Raw genomic sequence first — 18355 nt, forward strand, 5'->3', positions numbered from 1 at the left:
AATTTTTTTTAATTTAGTTAATCACAGTTTTAGCTTTATGTTTATTTAACACAAAGGATTATGATTGCTTTTACCATTCTATTCCAGAATTTCCAAATCCGCTGCCAAATAGTTTAAACAACTACCTACCTATCTATCAAACTTCTAAACCTCTCTCAAAAACATATTATTATGTTTACACAATATATCCTGCCTGCTTACATGCTTGCCTGGTACAGTTGGTCTTTAATACCTACCGTTTACTAACGCTGCCCGATAGGCAGACCTTGGTGAATGCTTGAAAACTTTTATTCTGAGGAGTTTTTTTAATACGCTAAGTAAGAATTATTGTGGCAAATCTTTTTCAAATATTCCACTTGATATTTAAGAAGAAAATAATCTTCAAGCAATATCTAGGGTTTGTTAATTAATGAAAACAAAAGCTTAGTAGCTGACATATTTCTCTATTTATTTATTTGCATTGCTGCTTTGTGACCACTTTGATAAAGCGGCACGACACGAGAACCCTCTCATCGTGGCCGCCGGTAACTACATTTCCGATCCTGCGGAAAGAATGGAAAGCAGTCGATGTCGCCCAAAACACGTCATTTCGGATCCTCCCGATCCACTAACGGTGCTTCTAGGTACTTCAAGCACCGGTCACCGTTCTCGTCGAACCCGTCGCTTGCGACGAAGGCTCGACTAGTAAATTAACTCTCAGACACAGCCCACTGAGTTTCTCGCCGGATCTTCTCAGTGGGTCGCGTTTCCGATTCGGTGGTAGATTCTGCGAAGCACGGCTCTTGCTAGGGTTCGTGTTAGCAACGTCGTCAGGTTTGAGCCCCGTGAACTCACCTACTAGTTAAGGTTACGCTGGAATAGCCTCTCAAGGCTTACTACAAGCTTAGGTAGAAAAAAAGAAGAAAAAAAAAAGCTGCTTTGTGATAGAAATAAACAGGGTGGTGCTATTTACTCATTTGGTAGACAATACGCCCAGCACTAGTAAATGGCGCTTGGCCATCACAGTGTGCTAACAAAATAGAGAAACTACTCCAATGAAGCCATCCATATGTCGTCTTTTGTGGGTCTCTTCTTCACACTGTGAAAAAGTAAGCAGGTAGGTATTAAAAGTTTGTAAAGGTGACAAAAAAAAAAATGTATTGACTTATGTCAAACGTGAAAATTTAAATTTAAATACCTAATTTTTTAATACATAGTCACCAGTACCAGTCACTTATTAATATTAATGTTGAACAACAGTGGTGATAAAATATAAATTACTATGTGTGACGTTTATATTTATACTCTGAAGACTTTTCTTACTTAGTATATTAATTCATTACGTATTTGTTTACTAAAATTTTGGAACTCACAACGGATAGTTATATTTAAAAAATATATATTTATTGATATTTTTGCTATTAACATAATATTATGCCAAGAAATGATTCTTTTATTATAATTTAATCCTTTAATTGAACATTTAGCAAACATCGATATGAGCCACAAAATACGATAATATGTTGTATTAGTGATGTACATTGAACGACAGAATATCGATCAGATGACATTTACTGAGTTGCCATGAGATAACGTCACTAAGCGATGATGAAAGAAAAGCGAATGAAAAAGCAAATGGCCGACTAAAAACGTCGTCCTTAGTCCAGAAAATTAATCCGATGTAATTTTATGAATAATGCGCTCTTCATTTTTATGATTAGCGGAATAGAACTAAATAAAACATAAACATCTAAGATTAATATATATTTGAGCCAATTTTTAGCCTATACTGTACATAATTCAGATAAGAAATTCGTAACCTACTCAGATCAAAGAATTGAGAAATAAATTTTCCTGCCTACTACCGCCGCACGTCCATTTATTTGTAAGGTAAGATTTATTTACTTATGTTTGTTAATTGCCTGTTGAAGTGTATGCTTGTGGATTACTTTTTTTCATTGCTAAATTACTAAAATTGCGATTACCTAAATTTAGAATACAACCATTTTAATTTGCAAAATTTGCAGATTCATTAAGTTTCCCTATGCTAATGCAATTTAATAAATATATGGTAAAGACAACAAGTTACGAATGTCATTTTTAAAATATTGCCCAAATTTAATTGTCTGATATAGGTGGTCCCTAGTACGTAGCTAAACATAGAAACTCACGGTGAACTTATCAAAATGTTGCAAACCTAATTCAGTACTGTCACTAGAACATCGACACTCCTGTTTTGGTTGGCTGTAATATAGTCTTTATGATATTTCTATGCTCTGAATATAAAAATGCAAAAATCGACGACAATCGAGAAGTATTGATTAAAAATACAGGAACAACGTATTTTCACAGATGGTGTAATGTAACAGAGCGACGCCGGGCGGGAATCCGCCCTCAAAAAATGGAGCGCAGCTACGATAAGAAACATTCTAAACATCACAAGGACAAGCACAAGAAACGAGGTCACAAGAAACACAGGAGCTCAAGCGGTACCAATGAACAGTCATATGCCACAGTCAATTCAGTTAAACCTCTGGTAGAATATTCTGACGTGAGTTCCGAGGATCTGTCGGCCCCGGAAGCCGGCGAGATCGATAGCGAAACCAGCTCTATTAGCCGGCACATCGCAGATGATCTTGATCGAACGAGAAAGTCCCGTCCCATACGCACTTTTCTCGACAACAAGACGATATCTGTAACGTCTGAACGAGGAATCAATGACTACATTCTTAAACGAGATTCTTCGTCTACAGCATCGAGGAAACGTCACGCACACGAGTATGAACCTGAGAATTACGACGACCTCTCAAGGTTCAAAAAGAAAAAGGATAAACGTAAGAAGGAGAAAAAGAAAAGGAAGAAGAAGTCCAAACATCGGTCAAGGTCTGCAAGCTTAGAAAGCGTATCGCCGGATGATAACGTGCCAGAGGTGATTCCGGCGAGGCCAGCAACTCCGCAGCGGTATACGCGAGTGCCTATAAGCGAATGGGAAAAGCCCTCTTCTCCTTTAAGAAATGGCTCCTGTTCTCCTGTGTCGCCTACGACGCCACCGCTTCTGCGCCACGAACCGTCGCCAAGGCATCGCATAACGCATTCTCTTCATCATAATATAATTTCCTACTCACCTCGAGAAAACAGATCTCCTGTTAGGTGAGTTACTATAATTATTAGCATTGTTTTACTTTATTTATCGTCTGCTTGGAATCATACTTGAATTAATGGTGAGGTAAGAAAATAAGTGTATAAATAAATGTAAATAAGTACATAAAATTAATCTTGAATAAAATACTTACTGGTGGTAGGACCTCTAATGTGTCCGCGTCGGTAGGTACTACCACCCTGCCTATTTCTTCCGTGAAGCAGTAATACATTTCGGCTTGAAGGGTGGGGCAGCTGTGGTAACTATACTTGAGACCTTAGAACTTATATCTCAAGGTGGGTGGTGCATTTACGTCGTAGATGACTATGGGCTCCAGTAACCACTTAACACCAGGTGGGCTGTGAGAACGTCCACCCAAATAAGCAATAAAAAAACAATGGCTAAATATATTTTCTGCATACATAGGCAATTTTGTCCCTGGAAATGCTCCTTAGACCTATGCAAATTTATACCCTAGAAATTTGGTTTTATCATTCAATCATATAATTAATAGCCCCCTAAATATTTATAGTCCCATTTATTCATCCATGATTTAAGAAGTATTGTGGTACTGAACTGTTCTATTGAAAAGTAAAAAGATAATTTTTATTAAATCTAGTATTACGGAAAAATACTGTGCATGAGCTCCCAGAAGCTGTTGATGAAATTTATACTAAAATAATCATAGCTTTGTGATCTTTTTAAAGTTGATATTTTGTGTGTATTGTATATATACCTTAAATATATTTTAATAGAGAAAAATTATAAAAAACAATCTTATTTGCAATCTAAAAGAATATGCTTTTACTGCAAATTGAACTTAATATTTTAACCTCTTGGTACAACTTTTTGTATTAGGCCAAAGTAATAAAAGTTCTTATTGTTATTCATTCTTGATATGTGTTCTTGATATTTTATTATCTTACATATTGAAGGTGATGAAAATTATGTCAAAAGATTCCACTACTTCTCACTACTTAGATACATAAAAGTCATGCTCTTACAAAAAAAATCGTAAAGGTACAGCCTGCTGTACGTAATACTCAGTGTATTACTTAATATACTATGTCAAACTTCTATACAGATTCATTATTATAAGTACTAAAAACTATTAAATGGAATGTTCTTCCAAAAGTTATTAGTAGTTTAGTTACTATGTTTTTATCTTATCATAAGTATAATGCTCTTTGATTAATTTTGTTTTTGTCTCAGAACAAACTGAATTTTAGACTTCAACTTGATAGCACCATTTTAACAGCATCTCTCATCTTACATATTAAACACTAAAAGTTTGTGAATACAGTAGTCTTTTAAGAAAGTCTCTCTTCTAATTTCCTTGTTGAGATAATAATTAATACAAACTGATTAGCATGAACAAGCTCCTGATGGAGCACTGAGAGTGCTCTTGACCTTGATACAGTTAATGTCTTGAATCTGTTATGAGTTGTTTCGTATGTGCAATGAGGTTATTTCAAAGTTTTGTGAACAAACAGATTTAAAAGAAAAGTCAACACATGTTCAAGTGCAGTAATAAGTATTGTCATCTCGGAACTGTTCAAATTGTTTACTTACAAATGATGATGCTCAGAGTATGGTAGACCCTGATTCCCATTGTAGTCATCCTCTAAACCCTAATAGTAGTTGATGTTGAATTACATTATAATATCAAGCAGAAAATATAATTATAAATATAAATATAATTGCTAATAGATTTGGGCCCAAAAATATTAAATATACCTAGTATATGTAGTGATATGCTGTTGGGGTTTGTTTTAGCTTCATATAAAGCTTATAATTATGATAAATTTCCAATAGGCGACGTCAGAAATCCACGACGCCACACACACCGGTGGCACCGCCTTATCAAGAGCCAGTGACCATAGACTCTGACACCGAGCAGGACTATGAGCGGGGACGTCGAGAATATTGGCACGAGCAGCGAATACCACAGTCGCCCATTATGGTCTCTGGTTAGTGAATTTTTGATTAACCGAACTATCTCGAACCGAAGACCTTACTATAACGTCTGATTATCGTAAATGTGACACCAATATGTCACAGAGTTATTTATGTGACAATAATCTATACAAATAAATAAAATTGGAGTGTCTGTTTGTAATAATAAAATAACCACTTTTTATTAAATGCGTAAGTACATATACCAACTTTTTTTTGTCTGTCTTTCTGTTTGTTCCGGCTAATCTCTGTAGCGGCTGGAGAGATTTGACGAGACTCACTGATAGGTAGCTGATGATATAAGGAGTAATTTAGGCTACTTTTTTTTAGACTAGCTTCGCCCCGCGGCATCACCCACGGTACGACAATAACCGCGGGTAACATCGCGGGACTCAGCTAGTAATATATATAATAATATCCTCCTAACTTTCACTTGATGCAAACAATTTCTGATTGCTTATGGGATTGGAACACTAGCAATTTTATCTGGCAGCAGTGATGTAAAAGATAAAATATGATCATATTTGACAATCTATTATATTGAATTTAAGTTGTGTGTTGCCTGAATACAGTGGGATCATTTTTATTTATATTTTTCGTCAGACTCTCCGGTGCGCGAGTGTCGGTCCCGCGAGTACAGTCCGCGCCGCCACCGCCGCCGCACGCCGCGCCGCCGCCACCGCAGCCGCGAGCGACATCACGTCCGGACCATACACAGGTTGTTACTCTATACACTCATAACATACTAGCTTTTGCCCGCGACTTCGTTCGCGTGGAATAGTTATTTTGGCATACCGTTAAATTTTACCCGCGTCTTCATTTAAGTAGATAGTGAAAATATTTTTTTCTCCTACCGACGCCGAAAGCTCGGTTTTACTCCCGCTGTACAGGGAAGAAAGTGTAACTTTTCTTCTCTGGGTACTGACAAGTGCGCAAACGCGTTAGTGTCTACGTCTGCTCTCACGCATCTAAAATTTTCCGCCATTGTTGTGCTCGGTTAATTTGTATATACATATAATATTGTGTTCAGTGTAAAAGTGAATAAACAAAAGGCAATAAAATTTAATAGTGAAGTATTAAACAAAGACGAGTTCATCAGACAGTTCTTATTCAATTAATATATTTTTTTTTATTGCCTTTGTAGGCAGACGGGCCCCCCACCTGATGGTGAGTGGTTACCGCCGCCCATGGACTTCAGCAATGCCGGGGGCAGAGCCAAGCCGCTGCCTACCCAGCTTACCCTAATAGTAGCTTATTTAAAAATTAAAAAACAGTTAAATTCTTTTTTTTTATGAGTCGGGGGGCACCGCGCTACCAAGCCGCCGCCAGGGCTTCGCCCCTAGACCCCGGCTCGGTACTCCACGGGTGTTAAGTTTTTTATAATGTCGAACTTTCGGCCTGGTAGGAGAAAAAATAGTATGTGCACCGCGGGAAAAAAGTAGGACATCTCATCCTGTAAGTTATAGTGAGTCAACCTTAAAATATAGACATATACTGTTGCAGACTTTTTTTAGAAATTTTAAAGGGGAACAATTCTGTCATATATAATGTTTAGTTCAATTTTAACCGTTTTCACAGCATACACAGCGGAAGTTCTCAAAAGGAAAAAAAAACGATTTTGAAATATTCTTTATTGGTGCTCCGCCTGTATTGGTCTTAGCGTGATGTTATACAGCCTATAGCCTTCCTCAATAAATGGGCTATCTAACACTGAAAGAATTCTTCAAATTGAAACACTAGTTCCTGAGATTTGTGCGTTCAAACAAACAAACTCTTTAGCTACTAATATTAGTATAGATTAATATCACTTGCGCAATGAATAGGATTAAATCTGTCTTTTGCTGTCTTTGAGATTACAGACCTTTAGAGTAAACAAGACGTAATTACAGATCACACAGTCGCAGTTCGTTGAAGCGGCGCCGCTCGGTGTCTCGCGGGCGCCGGCGGGACGACACCGCCTCCCCGCCGCGACACCGCGCCCGACACCGGGACCCCTCGCGGGACAGACACCGGTACGCACACTACCATCTATATATTAATACGTGAAGCAATAACTTTACCCCTTTTTACGAAAATTGTGCGGACGGAGGAGTATGATATTTCCCACACTTATAGAGAATATAGAGGAGTGCACAATGCTAAGTTTTTTTTTTAAATAATTCATAAAAAATACCTTAAACCAATAAAACATTTGTATTTGAGACACATACACACACACGCACATATACTCTTTTTGTTTATTGTTAAAGTCTGTGGTCAAGTTGAGGATAGATTAATATTGATTTATTTAATATTATTTGTCTATAGTGTAGCCTTAGCGAAATTTGTGATTATAGAAGTAAAGTCTTTAGACAAGAGAACCATAGTAATGTTTCTAACTTATAATTATTATTTAAATTAAATTAATTATAGTCAAATTTCGACTACAGGGCGACCACTAGTACGCATTTATTGTATAAGAGCCCTCTATACCGTTTCGTCGGTTTTCGCGAGGTGTAGACATAAATAAAACTACTTTTATGTAACCGTGCCAACCAGCTTAAGACTCACGTTTATTATTTTCATTTCATTTTCTTTAGAAAGATTGACTTTTACACTGCAGTTGAGCCTTAGCAACATTCTTATTATCTTGTGTTTATGTTTAAGTAACCTTTTAGTAAGAGATTATCGGGGCTCTACTATTTATTAGGCTGTTACCAATCAGACAAATTATTCATTAAATGTTTTATAACTTTGCAGTACCAGGCACGACTCGCCCAGTCCACCTGCGACTTTACAGAGGAGAATAGACTTTAAGGAAAAGATCAGCGATACCAGTTTATTTGCTGAATTAGTTAAGGACAAGCACAAGAGAGCAAAGGTGAATATATTATAAGTCTTAAACTGAAGGTTACTACTTCTAGTAAACTAGTAAAGGTTCGAGCATCTGTAGGTCAGTCACCAATGGCTCTGGTTCAGTGTGACTTTGACGTTACATATAAATAATGAATTTAACACTTAATTAGTATTTAGACTGATCCTTTGGAAACAAGTCATTGAACATGATCATGAACGTTGAATATCGTATTTTCACAAAATTGTCCGATAAAAATTGTTATTTATATTTATATCTTTATATAATTTTATATTTTTCTATAAGACATCTGTTTTTCCTCCACTGATAAAAGTCTGTTTAAATATTCAGACATTCAAAATAAATATGTACGTACAAACTATACACAATCATATGATTCAATTTTAAACACAGAATATTGTTTAACTTAAGCTAAATGCTCGATGAAAATTTTCAGAAGTTACAAGAAATATTGAACCAAAAGGAGGAAGAGTCTCAAGGTGCAGCGTCAACGGTCACGTCAAATAACCAGGACGTGGTTACCATCGACGAGCTATCCAACAATACCTCTGACAGTCTGTTAAAAGTGAGTCAAAAATGAGAACGGTAGATAGCCGAGGTGCTAATGGTAAACATAATAAACTCTGATAAAAATATAAAATTAAACAATTTATCAAACAAAACGGAGATTGAATGTAATGCAGTGTTTCGTGTTTCTTTTTTAATTCTGAAAGGTTTTTATCAGTTTTTATTTGAAGTCACTGTGGTCTAAAAGATTAGCTCTGTGTATTCGTATCAAGTGATGCGATCGTGGCGTTGTTACAGCAAATAGGTAGTTATTTTTGTAATGAATTATGTACCTTACAAATGTTACTGGCTGCAACGATGAAGGAATAACAGCGTGCAATAAAAATAAAACTTAGTTTCGTAGCAACAAATAAGAAGCAGATTTGCTTTTCGAATTTCAAATTTGAAAAAATACAATATGGAATTCGCAGCCGACGTTGAAAGAAAATGGTGAGGTACCAAAAGAAGTTACGGAAGTGGTCGTCAGCGACGCCCCCGGGATGCTTCAAGGCATCCCCCCGCCGCCGCCCGCCGCTTCGCCCCCCGCACTCCCTTCGCCGCCACCCGCCGCCAACGGAGAACAAACGCTCGTTGATCAGGTAATCACAACTAGATAAAGATGAAATTATAATTCGCGTAATCACTGGTGGTAGGAATTCTTGTGAGTCCGCACGGGTAGGTACCACCATCCTGCATATTTCTGCCGTGAAGCAATAATGCGTTTCGGTTTGAAGGGTGGGGCAGCCGTTGTAACTATACTGAGACCTTAGAACTTATATCTCAAGGTGGGTTGCGCATTTATGTTGTAGTTGTCTATGGGCTCCAGTAAACACTTAACACCAGGTGGGCTGTGAGTTCGTCCACCCATCTAAGCAATAAAAAAAAAACTACATAATGCTTAATTTGACAGCGCACCTCCCAGTTACGGAAACGTCGATTTTAGAATGAAAATCTTTCATTTGAGTTAACATGGCTCTTATTTTTGAACTTAATATTGGTTGCTATCTGTGTGTTTGCGGACAGAATTACTAAAAGTATTTTCATATGGTTTCAAACGGATTCATTTCGTACACTATGTTAAGGATTTGTGGCATTAAAATCAGATGTTTCTTAAAAGTTATTGTCATTTAAATTTTTTTGAAATTTAATTCCATTATGCTATTAGCTGATATATCGCACTTAACATTATTTAAATGAATATATCTCTTATCTCTCTTGCCTTTCATGCCCAAACCACTGAAGTGAGTTTGAGGAAAATTAATTAAAAAGAAATTGCTTGAACCTTGGATTAAAGGCTAATTCTCCACTGCACTGTCACGTATTTACCATCACATCATAAATAAATCTTAAAATGTAAAAGTTTGATGACGATTAACAAGCTTCAGTGTTATCAGTAAAATAATTAATAATTAGTCCTTTTTTTCCACAAATACAAAATGTAGTACTAAAATGTAAAATTTGCTGTGTCAATACTAATTAAGTCTAATTTCTACCACTGGGTGAACACAAGGCTAAGTAGTTTATCCGTTCACTCTATTACCATGTAAAATTATAGACCCCCTGCGAATTTTATTCATTTGCATTTTCAGAAGATACCCCTTCCTGCGCCGGTGCCGCCCCCGAAGACGAGCAGCGTGGTAGAGGGAGTGTTCCTAAACAATCAACAACCGGCGCCTAAACATAAGAGCCTCACCAAGCTGCCCATGCCGCCAAACACACAGGTGACTTTGAAAATCGAACAAAAAAATAAATGAATTAAATTTGCATGCCTACTGGTCGACGTGCATCTTTTAACCCTGCACAAATTGGGCTTGCGCAATTCTCCCTCGAAGTTACTCTCAAGAATTATCTGCCCTTAGAATAAAACTCCTCCAATAAATTATCTCAATGACTCAAGATAGCGGTATTCAGTGCAAGTGGGATGTGAATATGTCTACCTATTATCAATGCAATAATGGAAGGAAATATTAGTTATGCTTGTTATGTTATATATGTTATGTTATATACATGCCATAGTTTCTCTGAATCTATCGCTTGTTCGTCGGTTTTCAAAACAGAAAATGTACTAAGCCATTAAATTATTAATGTCCATTGACTGAAACCCTGGTGGTAGGACCTGTTGTGAGTCCGCACGGGTAGGTACCACCATCCTACCTATTTCTGCCGCGAAGCAGTGATGCGTTTCGGCTTGAAGGGTGGGGCAGCTGTTTTCACTATACTGAGACCTTAGAACTCATATCTCAAGGTGGGTGGCGGCATTTACGTTTTGTAGTTGTGTATGGGCTCCAGTAACCACTTAATACTAGGCGGGCTGTGAGTCCCGTTCACCGATCTAAGCAATAAAAAATACTCGTGTGGCACTCAGGAACTGCCGCGGTAAAGCTATTGCATAGCATTTTTTATCAACTTATGCAATTATAATTAGACAATGATAATTTCATATTAAAACAATAATAAAACAAGACCACGCTATATTAAACATTAATAAAAGCAAAACATTAACTATCCCCTTCACACTCATAAGCTAGACCGCGCGAAAGAGAAATGGGCAGACTTTTCATGATGCGCATGCAGTGTGACGTCACGCCTCGCGCTTATTCACAAACACTACACAAGCGCAACGTGTGAATGTGTTGAATGCGAGCTACATAGTAGGCGTAGTGTCAGGTTATTTTCGTTACAGAATTTCCTGATTCAGTCGCCGCGCTCAAAGCCCGTGATAAAATCTATGCAATAGCTTAAAAATGTATTGATGTTTTAACTGTTATTTAAATAATTGTTTTACAGAACTTGCAATTATTTTTTTCTGTTAATGTTCAATACTGCCCTTTTACAGGTTGAAGACTTAAAAACGTTGGTGAACGAAAGTCCATTAAGTACGCCTTCACCTAGCCCTGTGAAAAAGCCAGAAAAACCCAAGAGAACTGGCATTATGAATTTGCCTATGCCACCTGGTAATTAAAATATTTCTAAAATCTAGTTAAACCATTGCACTATTGCAGCATTGCACGTTGTCGCGTATTATATTATGTCAATAGTTCTATGTATAAAATTATCAAGCAAAATAACATTATAATAATTCGATTTTGTTAATTTATATTATTGTGAATATAGAATTTCAATGATGAAACCTTGTGGACTTGACCACTTTTGCTAAACTATGGGGCTACTAAACTAAGGGATGTTTTATTCTGGAGTTTGTTGTATAATATATCATAGTATTATTATACTTATTGTTTAATTTTAAGATGTGGTCATCTGTTACGTTGTCATTTGTACTTATAAATTGAGGTGACGCGAGTCACATACATTCTTGTGAATTCGGCGATGTTCTGTATTGGTGATCACTTTGTTAGTTCAATTAATTAAATAAGTAAATAAATAAATAAAATATCAAAGAACACAATGAAGAGAAATGATAACTAAATGTTACATTTAATTATCTTTATTAAGTTGTTGGTAAGGTTTATGAGGTGATAACATAACTAAGACTTTGTCACAAAGCAAGTGCTCTGTAAGTGTAGTTATGTTAGCTAGCTACAGTGTGTTCTCTTTATGACGCGATAAAATATAATCAAATATGTTGCGTATTTTTGCAGTGATAACTAGTGCTACAGACGAGCTGAGTGGAGACGAGCTGGACGGGTCCACACCGCCGCCTGCCTCGCGACACGAACAATACTCGCATGTCTTTAGTTCAAAGAAAAGCAATAAAGATGTGAGTAATGTTCTTGTACCTTCGACTTTAGGGGTATTTTTCTTTCGAGCAATACCGGGCATAATGTAATTCACATTGCTTCACAGTCGAGTTCGAAACTCAAGAGGCCAAAAATATTAAAGCGAAGAGGTTCCAAGATTGTTCCTGTGGCGACGCCCACGCACCACGCCAAAGACTGGGGGGAAAAATGCGTTGATGGCTTCCAGGTAACATTATATATTTTAATATTTTTAGAACAATATCATCGTAAACTATGTCTGTTTAATCTTCATAATATATTGTATTAAACTGTTAACACAATACTCTAGAATAAATCTGGAATAAAAACTTACTATATTCGACCCTACATGCTCAAATCACAGATATTTTTAAACATTTAAGTCTCTAAATCTATTGGTTATTGCTTTTTTTTTAAATAATGAATGTCACAGTATTTCACAGCTTTGTTTATTTTTCATTGCATCATTTTATAAATGTCGACCGTGCACGCAGCAATCACTACATAGTATAAAACAAAGTCGCTTTCTCTGTCCCTATATCCCTATGTATGCTTAAATCTTCACAAATACGCAACGGATTTTGATGCGGTTTTTTTAATAGAGAGATAGAGTTATTGAAGAGGAAGTTTTATATGTATAATAACATCCATTACATAGTGGAGACAACCTGTTTTTTTTGAGGTTTCAATGTGCTTCGCCCCGCAATGTCACCCGCGATACGACAATAACCGCGGGTAACATCGGGGGACTCGGCTATCAATAATAAAATTTAATGTTTCCGAAGCGAAGCGAGGTCGGGTCGGAGTGTATTCTAAATGACTGGAATTTATATAAAAACAGAATAAATCAACCATAGTAGTAGAGTTCACGATTGAAATCGTTTAATTACAGTAAATTGTCGTGCTTCTTCCAGGTGCTGACACAAATTGGGGAAGGAACATATGGACAAGTTTACAAAGCCAAAGATAAGAACACAGGTCAGTTGGTAGCTTTGAAGAAAGTTCGCCTCGAAAACGAAAAGGAGGGCTTCCCGATCACGGCTGTGAGAGAAATCAAGATTTTAAGGCAATTGAATCACAAGAACATTGTCAATTTACGAGAAATTGTGACTGACAAACAGGATGCTATGGACTTCAGAAAGGTATGTGGTCGCAGAGAACTCTACAGCCATTGTCAGTGGCAAATGTGACTGGCAATTTTAGAAACTACATGAATTAAATGCCTAGTTCATTTATTAGAATGTAAAGTTTTGTAAATTATTAAAACAATTGACTATAGATTTGAAACCGTAAATTTTTTGATATTCACTAGGTAAATGTGAAAAGGGTGAACAGTAAATATAAGATTTATTTTTATCTAAAAATTATTTCAGGATAAAGGCTCATTCTATTTGGTCTTTGAATACATGGACCACGATCTTATGGGTCTTTTGGAGTCAAAAATGGTGGATTTCACAGAGTCTCACAATGCATCTATAATGAGGCAATTGCTGGATGGATTAGCGTACTGTCATCGGAAGAATTTCTTACATAGAGATATTAAATGCAGTAATATACTCATGAATAACAGGTAATTGAATTGTTTGGTGTTCCCTTGTTAATATACAAAAATAATTTATTGCTGTAATTTATTGAAATAGGTACAATTAATTTAATTGACTTCAATGAAAACACAATGATTTAGCAGAAAGCTTAACTTGTTGCACGGTCAAAATTATGATTGATTAATTAACAGGATTTGTTATTGCTGATAATTATCATAACAATAACATTGTTGTTGGAGGTATTGATGATAAAGCTACCATGACAGATAGCACCTTCAGTGATGGAGATATATTTTCATCCATTTTTAGTTAACAAAAAAGGATTTTCATTAACTTTAGCTTTTTGATATGATTGTTTTGTTTTATTCATGACACTTTAATGTATGATGTAAGTGACTCTGATCATCATAATCAATCTTGGAGTGGGGCTAATGATACTAAATTATTTAATTGTTGTGTGTAAAGTTGTCTTCATTTGATTTAACTCTAAAAAGATCTAAAACGGTATCTGTGTGCTTAGTGCGAGTTTTTTAACGTACTCGATAGCGTAAAAGTTAGCTCATATTTGTATGGATTGGGATCGTTTGCCTACGTTTGCCGCTAGGGGCGCTGTTCCAACTGCATACAATATTGGGCTAACTTTTACGCTATCGAGAACGTTAAGAAACTCGCACTAAGCACACTGAACGCTTGAATTAAATATGGCACTTCCGTTTGTACATCAGAGGCGAAGTGAAGCTGGGCGACTTTGGTTTGGCTCGACTGTGGCAGGCGGAGGACAGAGAGAGACCCTACACTAACAAGGTGATAACTTTGTGGTACCGACCACCTGAACTGCTGCTCGGGGAGGAGCGGTATGGACCTGCAGTAGACGTCTGGTCTATGGGCTGTATCCTTGGAGAACTGTTCCTCAAACATCCGCTCTTCCAGGTAAATAAAATATGTAATAATATCTTCTGCTTTTTCTCCAACTTATCCCACTAGGTGACCCCACCTCGGCACAGCTAATTTTTCTCTTCCATTCTCTTCTATCAGCCGTCACACTATCTCAACACTCACTCCTCTCTCTCTCATATCGTCATTCACACACTCCATCCATGTCTTCCTTGGTCGACTTCTTCCCCCTCTACCTTGCACTATCATTTCCATACATCTCCTAGTCACTTGCATCTTCTCTCTACGCATCACATGTCCATACCACGCTATGTATAATGTATATTTGGCTGATTTTGGTCTTGAATTATTCGTGGAAGTCCAGGGAAGGTTTAAAAATGTATATAAAGATTTTCGATTTTTGACTTTATATGTATATAAAAAAAAACTTCAATCTGCAGTAATTGTTCACTCCAATCACTACGATTTATATTACCTAATAATTGATTTTGTTTTTAACAGGCGAGTGTAGAGATGATGCAGTTGGAAATGATATCCCGGACGTGCGGTACTCCTGTACCGGGAGTGTGGCCTAATGTAGTGAATCTCCCACTGTGGCACACTCTTAGACCCAAACGGTTCCACAAGCGATGTGTTCGGGAACAATTCGCTTTCATGCCCACTCCAGCACTCAACCTGCTCGACAGGATGCTGGAATTGGATCCGGAAAAAAGGATCACCGCAGAAGAGTCGTTGAAGAGTCCTTGGCTTAAGAATATTGTGCCAGATCAGTGAGTTTGTGTTTTTTACTTAATCCTTTTTAGTGAGTACTGTGTATCGTTGAGCTCAGCAGGCTCGTAATGATGCTGTATCTACAAATAACTTCACTAAACACTACCGTTGACTTTAGAGTACCAATGTAGAAATATATATTTAGAACATGTATAAAGACACATTTCACCAGTTTTTCTAGTCACATTTGCCCAAAAAAAAAAATGAGAATCATGGTTATTTAGTGTATTGCAAATACTATGAATGACGAATTTAAGGTTTATTTAATTTTATAATTAGCTTTTGCCCGCAACTCTGTCCGCGTGGAATAGTTACTTTGGCATAACGCTAAATTTTACCCTTTACTTCATTTACGTAGAAAGTGAAAATATTGTGAAACATTCTTTATTGGTGCTCCACTTGTATGGGTCTCATGATGTTATATAGCCTATAGCCTTCCTCAATAAATGGGCTATCTGAGTTCCTGAGATTAGTGCGTTCAAACAAACAAACTCTTTAGCTTTATAATATTAAGTATAGATCCTAGTGTAAGCATTACAAAACAGACTAAATGCTTTTTTTCCCTTACACTTGGATAGGAATATAATTTTATAATTGAATTTTTCTTGTAATTTATTTATTACACATAAAATTAGTAATCCAGTGTAGCGTTATTAGTTAGGGATACCATATAGGAATACCCAGTTATTAAAATCATAAATAATTCACAGAATGCCTCCGCCGGAGCTACCCACGTGGCAGGACTGTCACGAGCTGTGGTCGAAACAGCGGCGCAGGCAACAGAGGGAAGAACAACAAGGAAAGAAGCCTTACTTCTCGGAAGACAGCAAGTCCAATGATCAGACTGATTTCAAAACAGACGGATTCAAACCGTCTGAGCCTCCGCCCGATGTTGTTGGACAAGTGAAATAGTACTCGGACACAGTGATCGGAAGTTATTTCGTTCACGGATTCTCCTGCGACATTGCTAGTGAAGTGAAGTTTGGTGCTTTAAGTGAAATGCGGACGTGTTTAACGACTGTTCGGTAGTTGAGCTTCGGACGAGAGGTGAGGAGCAATGGCTGTGGCCGCGCACTCGAGTGGCATACAAGGAATAATAGGGTTAATTGACGCGCATCCGTAGTCTTAACACGAGATCTCCGACTTTCCTTTCTAGTGTTTTAAATAATGTTAATCACTTTCAATGACTGTCTGTGTTTATGGATATTACCTGAATATTTATTTGAGTTTAAAATGTTATGAATCCATGCATTCCAAGATTGCGTTTGTTAATGTGACTTCATATATAATATTCATCACAATTGTGTTGTTATTTGATGATAAAATGTTAGGGGCCATTCTATGCTCGAGGAAGATTTAAATTGAGCAATATTACCATTATGTTTTCTTAAGCGATTATTAGCGGCGTGTTCGTCGTTCTAAATGTAAATACCACGATGTTATCAGCCGGAGTGAACTGCGTGCCTTTTTAATGTTAGTAAAGAAAGCGTCTGTTTCCTAACCCTATTGTTCTAAATAATTTTAGTGATGAATATTTAGATAATTAATCAATTGGCCTCAAATGTGTACGCGTGTATGTTTTTAATAATTTATGAAAGCGTACCAAATTAATATAATTTTTTTAATTTAATATAATAAAAACCAAAGTATTGCATTATGCATTTTATCTCGGGAGCCGTTTCTGAGAACTTTTGACACAACACTAATAAGAACACGTTGACTACTTTTTATTTAACTGATCATGAAATAAAAATTCTCTACATCTCAGCCTAGGTCAGTCTCAAATTTTAGTCTGTAATTTTTAACAAAGAGAAGGAATTCGATCCGGGCATATTTTTTAATGATTATGTGTGTGATTGAATGAAGTAAAGATCATTTTGAAATGTAAGGGACAAAGGGAAAACATTAAAAACTTGAAAAAACAATATTTCTTAAAAATACTATTAAACTATATGAATGAGAATCATTTGGGTTCGGATTTTGTGAATTTATAAAAATATACAATAGCATAATTTAACAATCTCGAAATATTAAAATTTGGCTTATTTCTAAATAACTTTAATGTTTTTAATGTGTAAAGTGCAATATTTTTTGTCTACGGTAATGACATTCCGTTTCCGTACAAGAAGGCCAAAGAGATTTATTTGCACTTGATTTAGTTCTGTATGTTTCTTAGCTCAATTAGTATTATTTTAATCTCAGCCTTGCATTTTAAATTCTCAGTGAAAACTATTCAAGCATCGTTTTTTTCGTGCGATCACTAGATGATATCTTTGTATCCTATTAGTTATAGTTAATGAAATGTAGGTACTTGATGTCCATTAGTTTTATTTGTATATTTAACATAGATAATGTATGTGTGTCGTTCGTAAGATTGTCAGGGTAAAAGACATTTTGGCGTTAGCCAGTTAAGAGAAATGTTAGGTTTTTCATAATAGAAATTCTATTCTTATGGGGAAGATTATGTACTGTGTTGTAATTTTAGTTTGTTAATCGAATTTTGTTAGGTCGTGAATACAACAGGTTGTGTTCGACAAGCGGTAAAGGTTAATTTAACTCTGTGCCAAAATTATGCTGAAGTTCTACTTACAGCTTCTGTCAAAAGTTCTAGTGGCGGCGCCCGCGCTCCTCGAGCGAAATGAACTGTAAAACTCATGTGCATAAATATTTTGTAGTTAATTGTAAATATTATAATAAAGAATAACGTATGTATGTAATCTAGTTTAATTTCTCTGAATAAGAACAATGTTTATTTTTCATTTGCTGAACATTTGTTGTCTAATGTAAATTTCTTGTACAGTATGCAAAGTCAAATATAATAGTTAAATGGTTATTAACTTGTAAATAATAGGAGACCTGATGTTAGTGCTGTAAGTTTTTTACTCTATATCAGTATGGTAAATAAATCGTTTATTGATAATGTCCCAGTTGCTTTCATTTTCTTAGACAAGGTAAG

General features: G+C 36.3%; 1 protein-coding gene across 2 annotated transcripts; it reads left to right on the forward strand.

Annotated features, from left to right (window-relative positions):
* The first annotated feature begins 1560 nt into the window (after positions 1 to 1560).
* Positions 1561 to 18323, forward strand: CDK12 (cyclin dependent kinase 12). Of its 2 annotated transcripts, NM_001258363.1 has the most exon segments (18): positions 1613 to 1869; positions 2332 to 2468; positions 2733 to 3129; positions 4934 to 5088; positions 5678 to 5792; positions 6964 to 7086; positions 7814 to 7934; positions 8365 to 8493; positions 8906 to 9073; positions 10064 to 10195; positions 11311 to 11428; positions 12074 to 12192; positions 12279 to 12398; positions 13105 to 13332; positions 13564 to 13760; positions 14460 to 14664; positions 15130 to 15398; positions 16110 to 18128. In NM_001258363.1, coding segments are annotated over 17 exon segments (2886 nt in total). In that variant the 5' UTR covers positions 1613 to 1869; positions 2332 to 2380; the 3' UTR covers positions 16312 to 18128.
* Positions 18324 to 18355: the final 32 nt, after the last annotated feature.

Source organism: Bombyx mori, chromosome 8, assembly GCF_030269925.1.
Source record: "Bombyx mori chromosome 8, ASM3026992v2".
Taxonomy (NCBI): Eukaryota; Metazoa; Arthropoda; class Insecta; order Lepidoptera; family Bombycidae; genus Bombyx; species Bombyx mori.

Excerpts from the sequence above, each read along its gene's own strand:
- CDK12 (XM_012697916.4), top strand. The coding sequence starts at position 2,381 with ATGGAGCGCAGCTACGATAAGAAACATTCTAAACATCACAAGGACAAG. Across the intron at positions 5,793-6,963 it reads CACGTCCGGACCATACACAG|ATCACACAGTCGCAGTTCGT; the intron begins GTTGTTACTCTA and ends ACGTAATTACAG. Across the intron at positions 11,429-12,073 it reads GAATTTGCCTATGCCACCTG|TGATAACTAGTGCTACAGAC; the intron begins GTAATTAAAATA and ends GTATTTTTGCAG.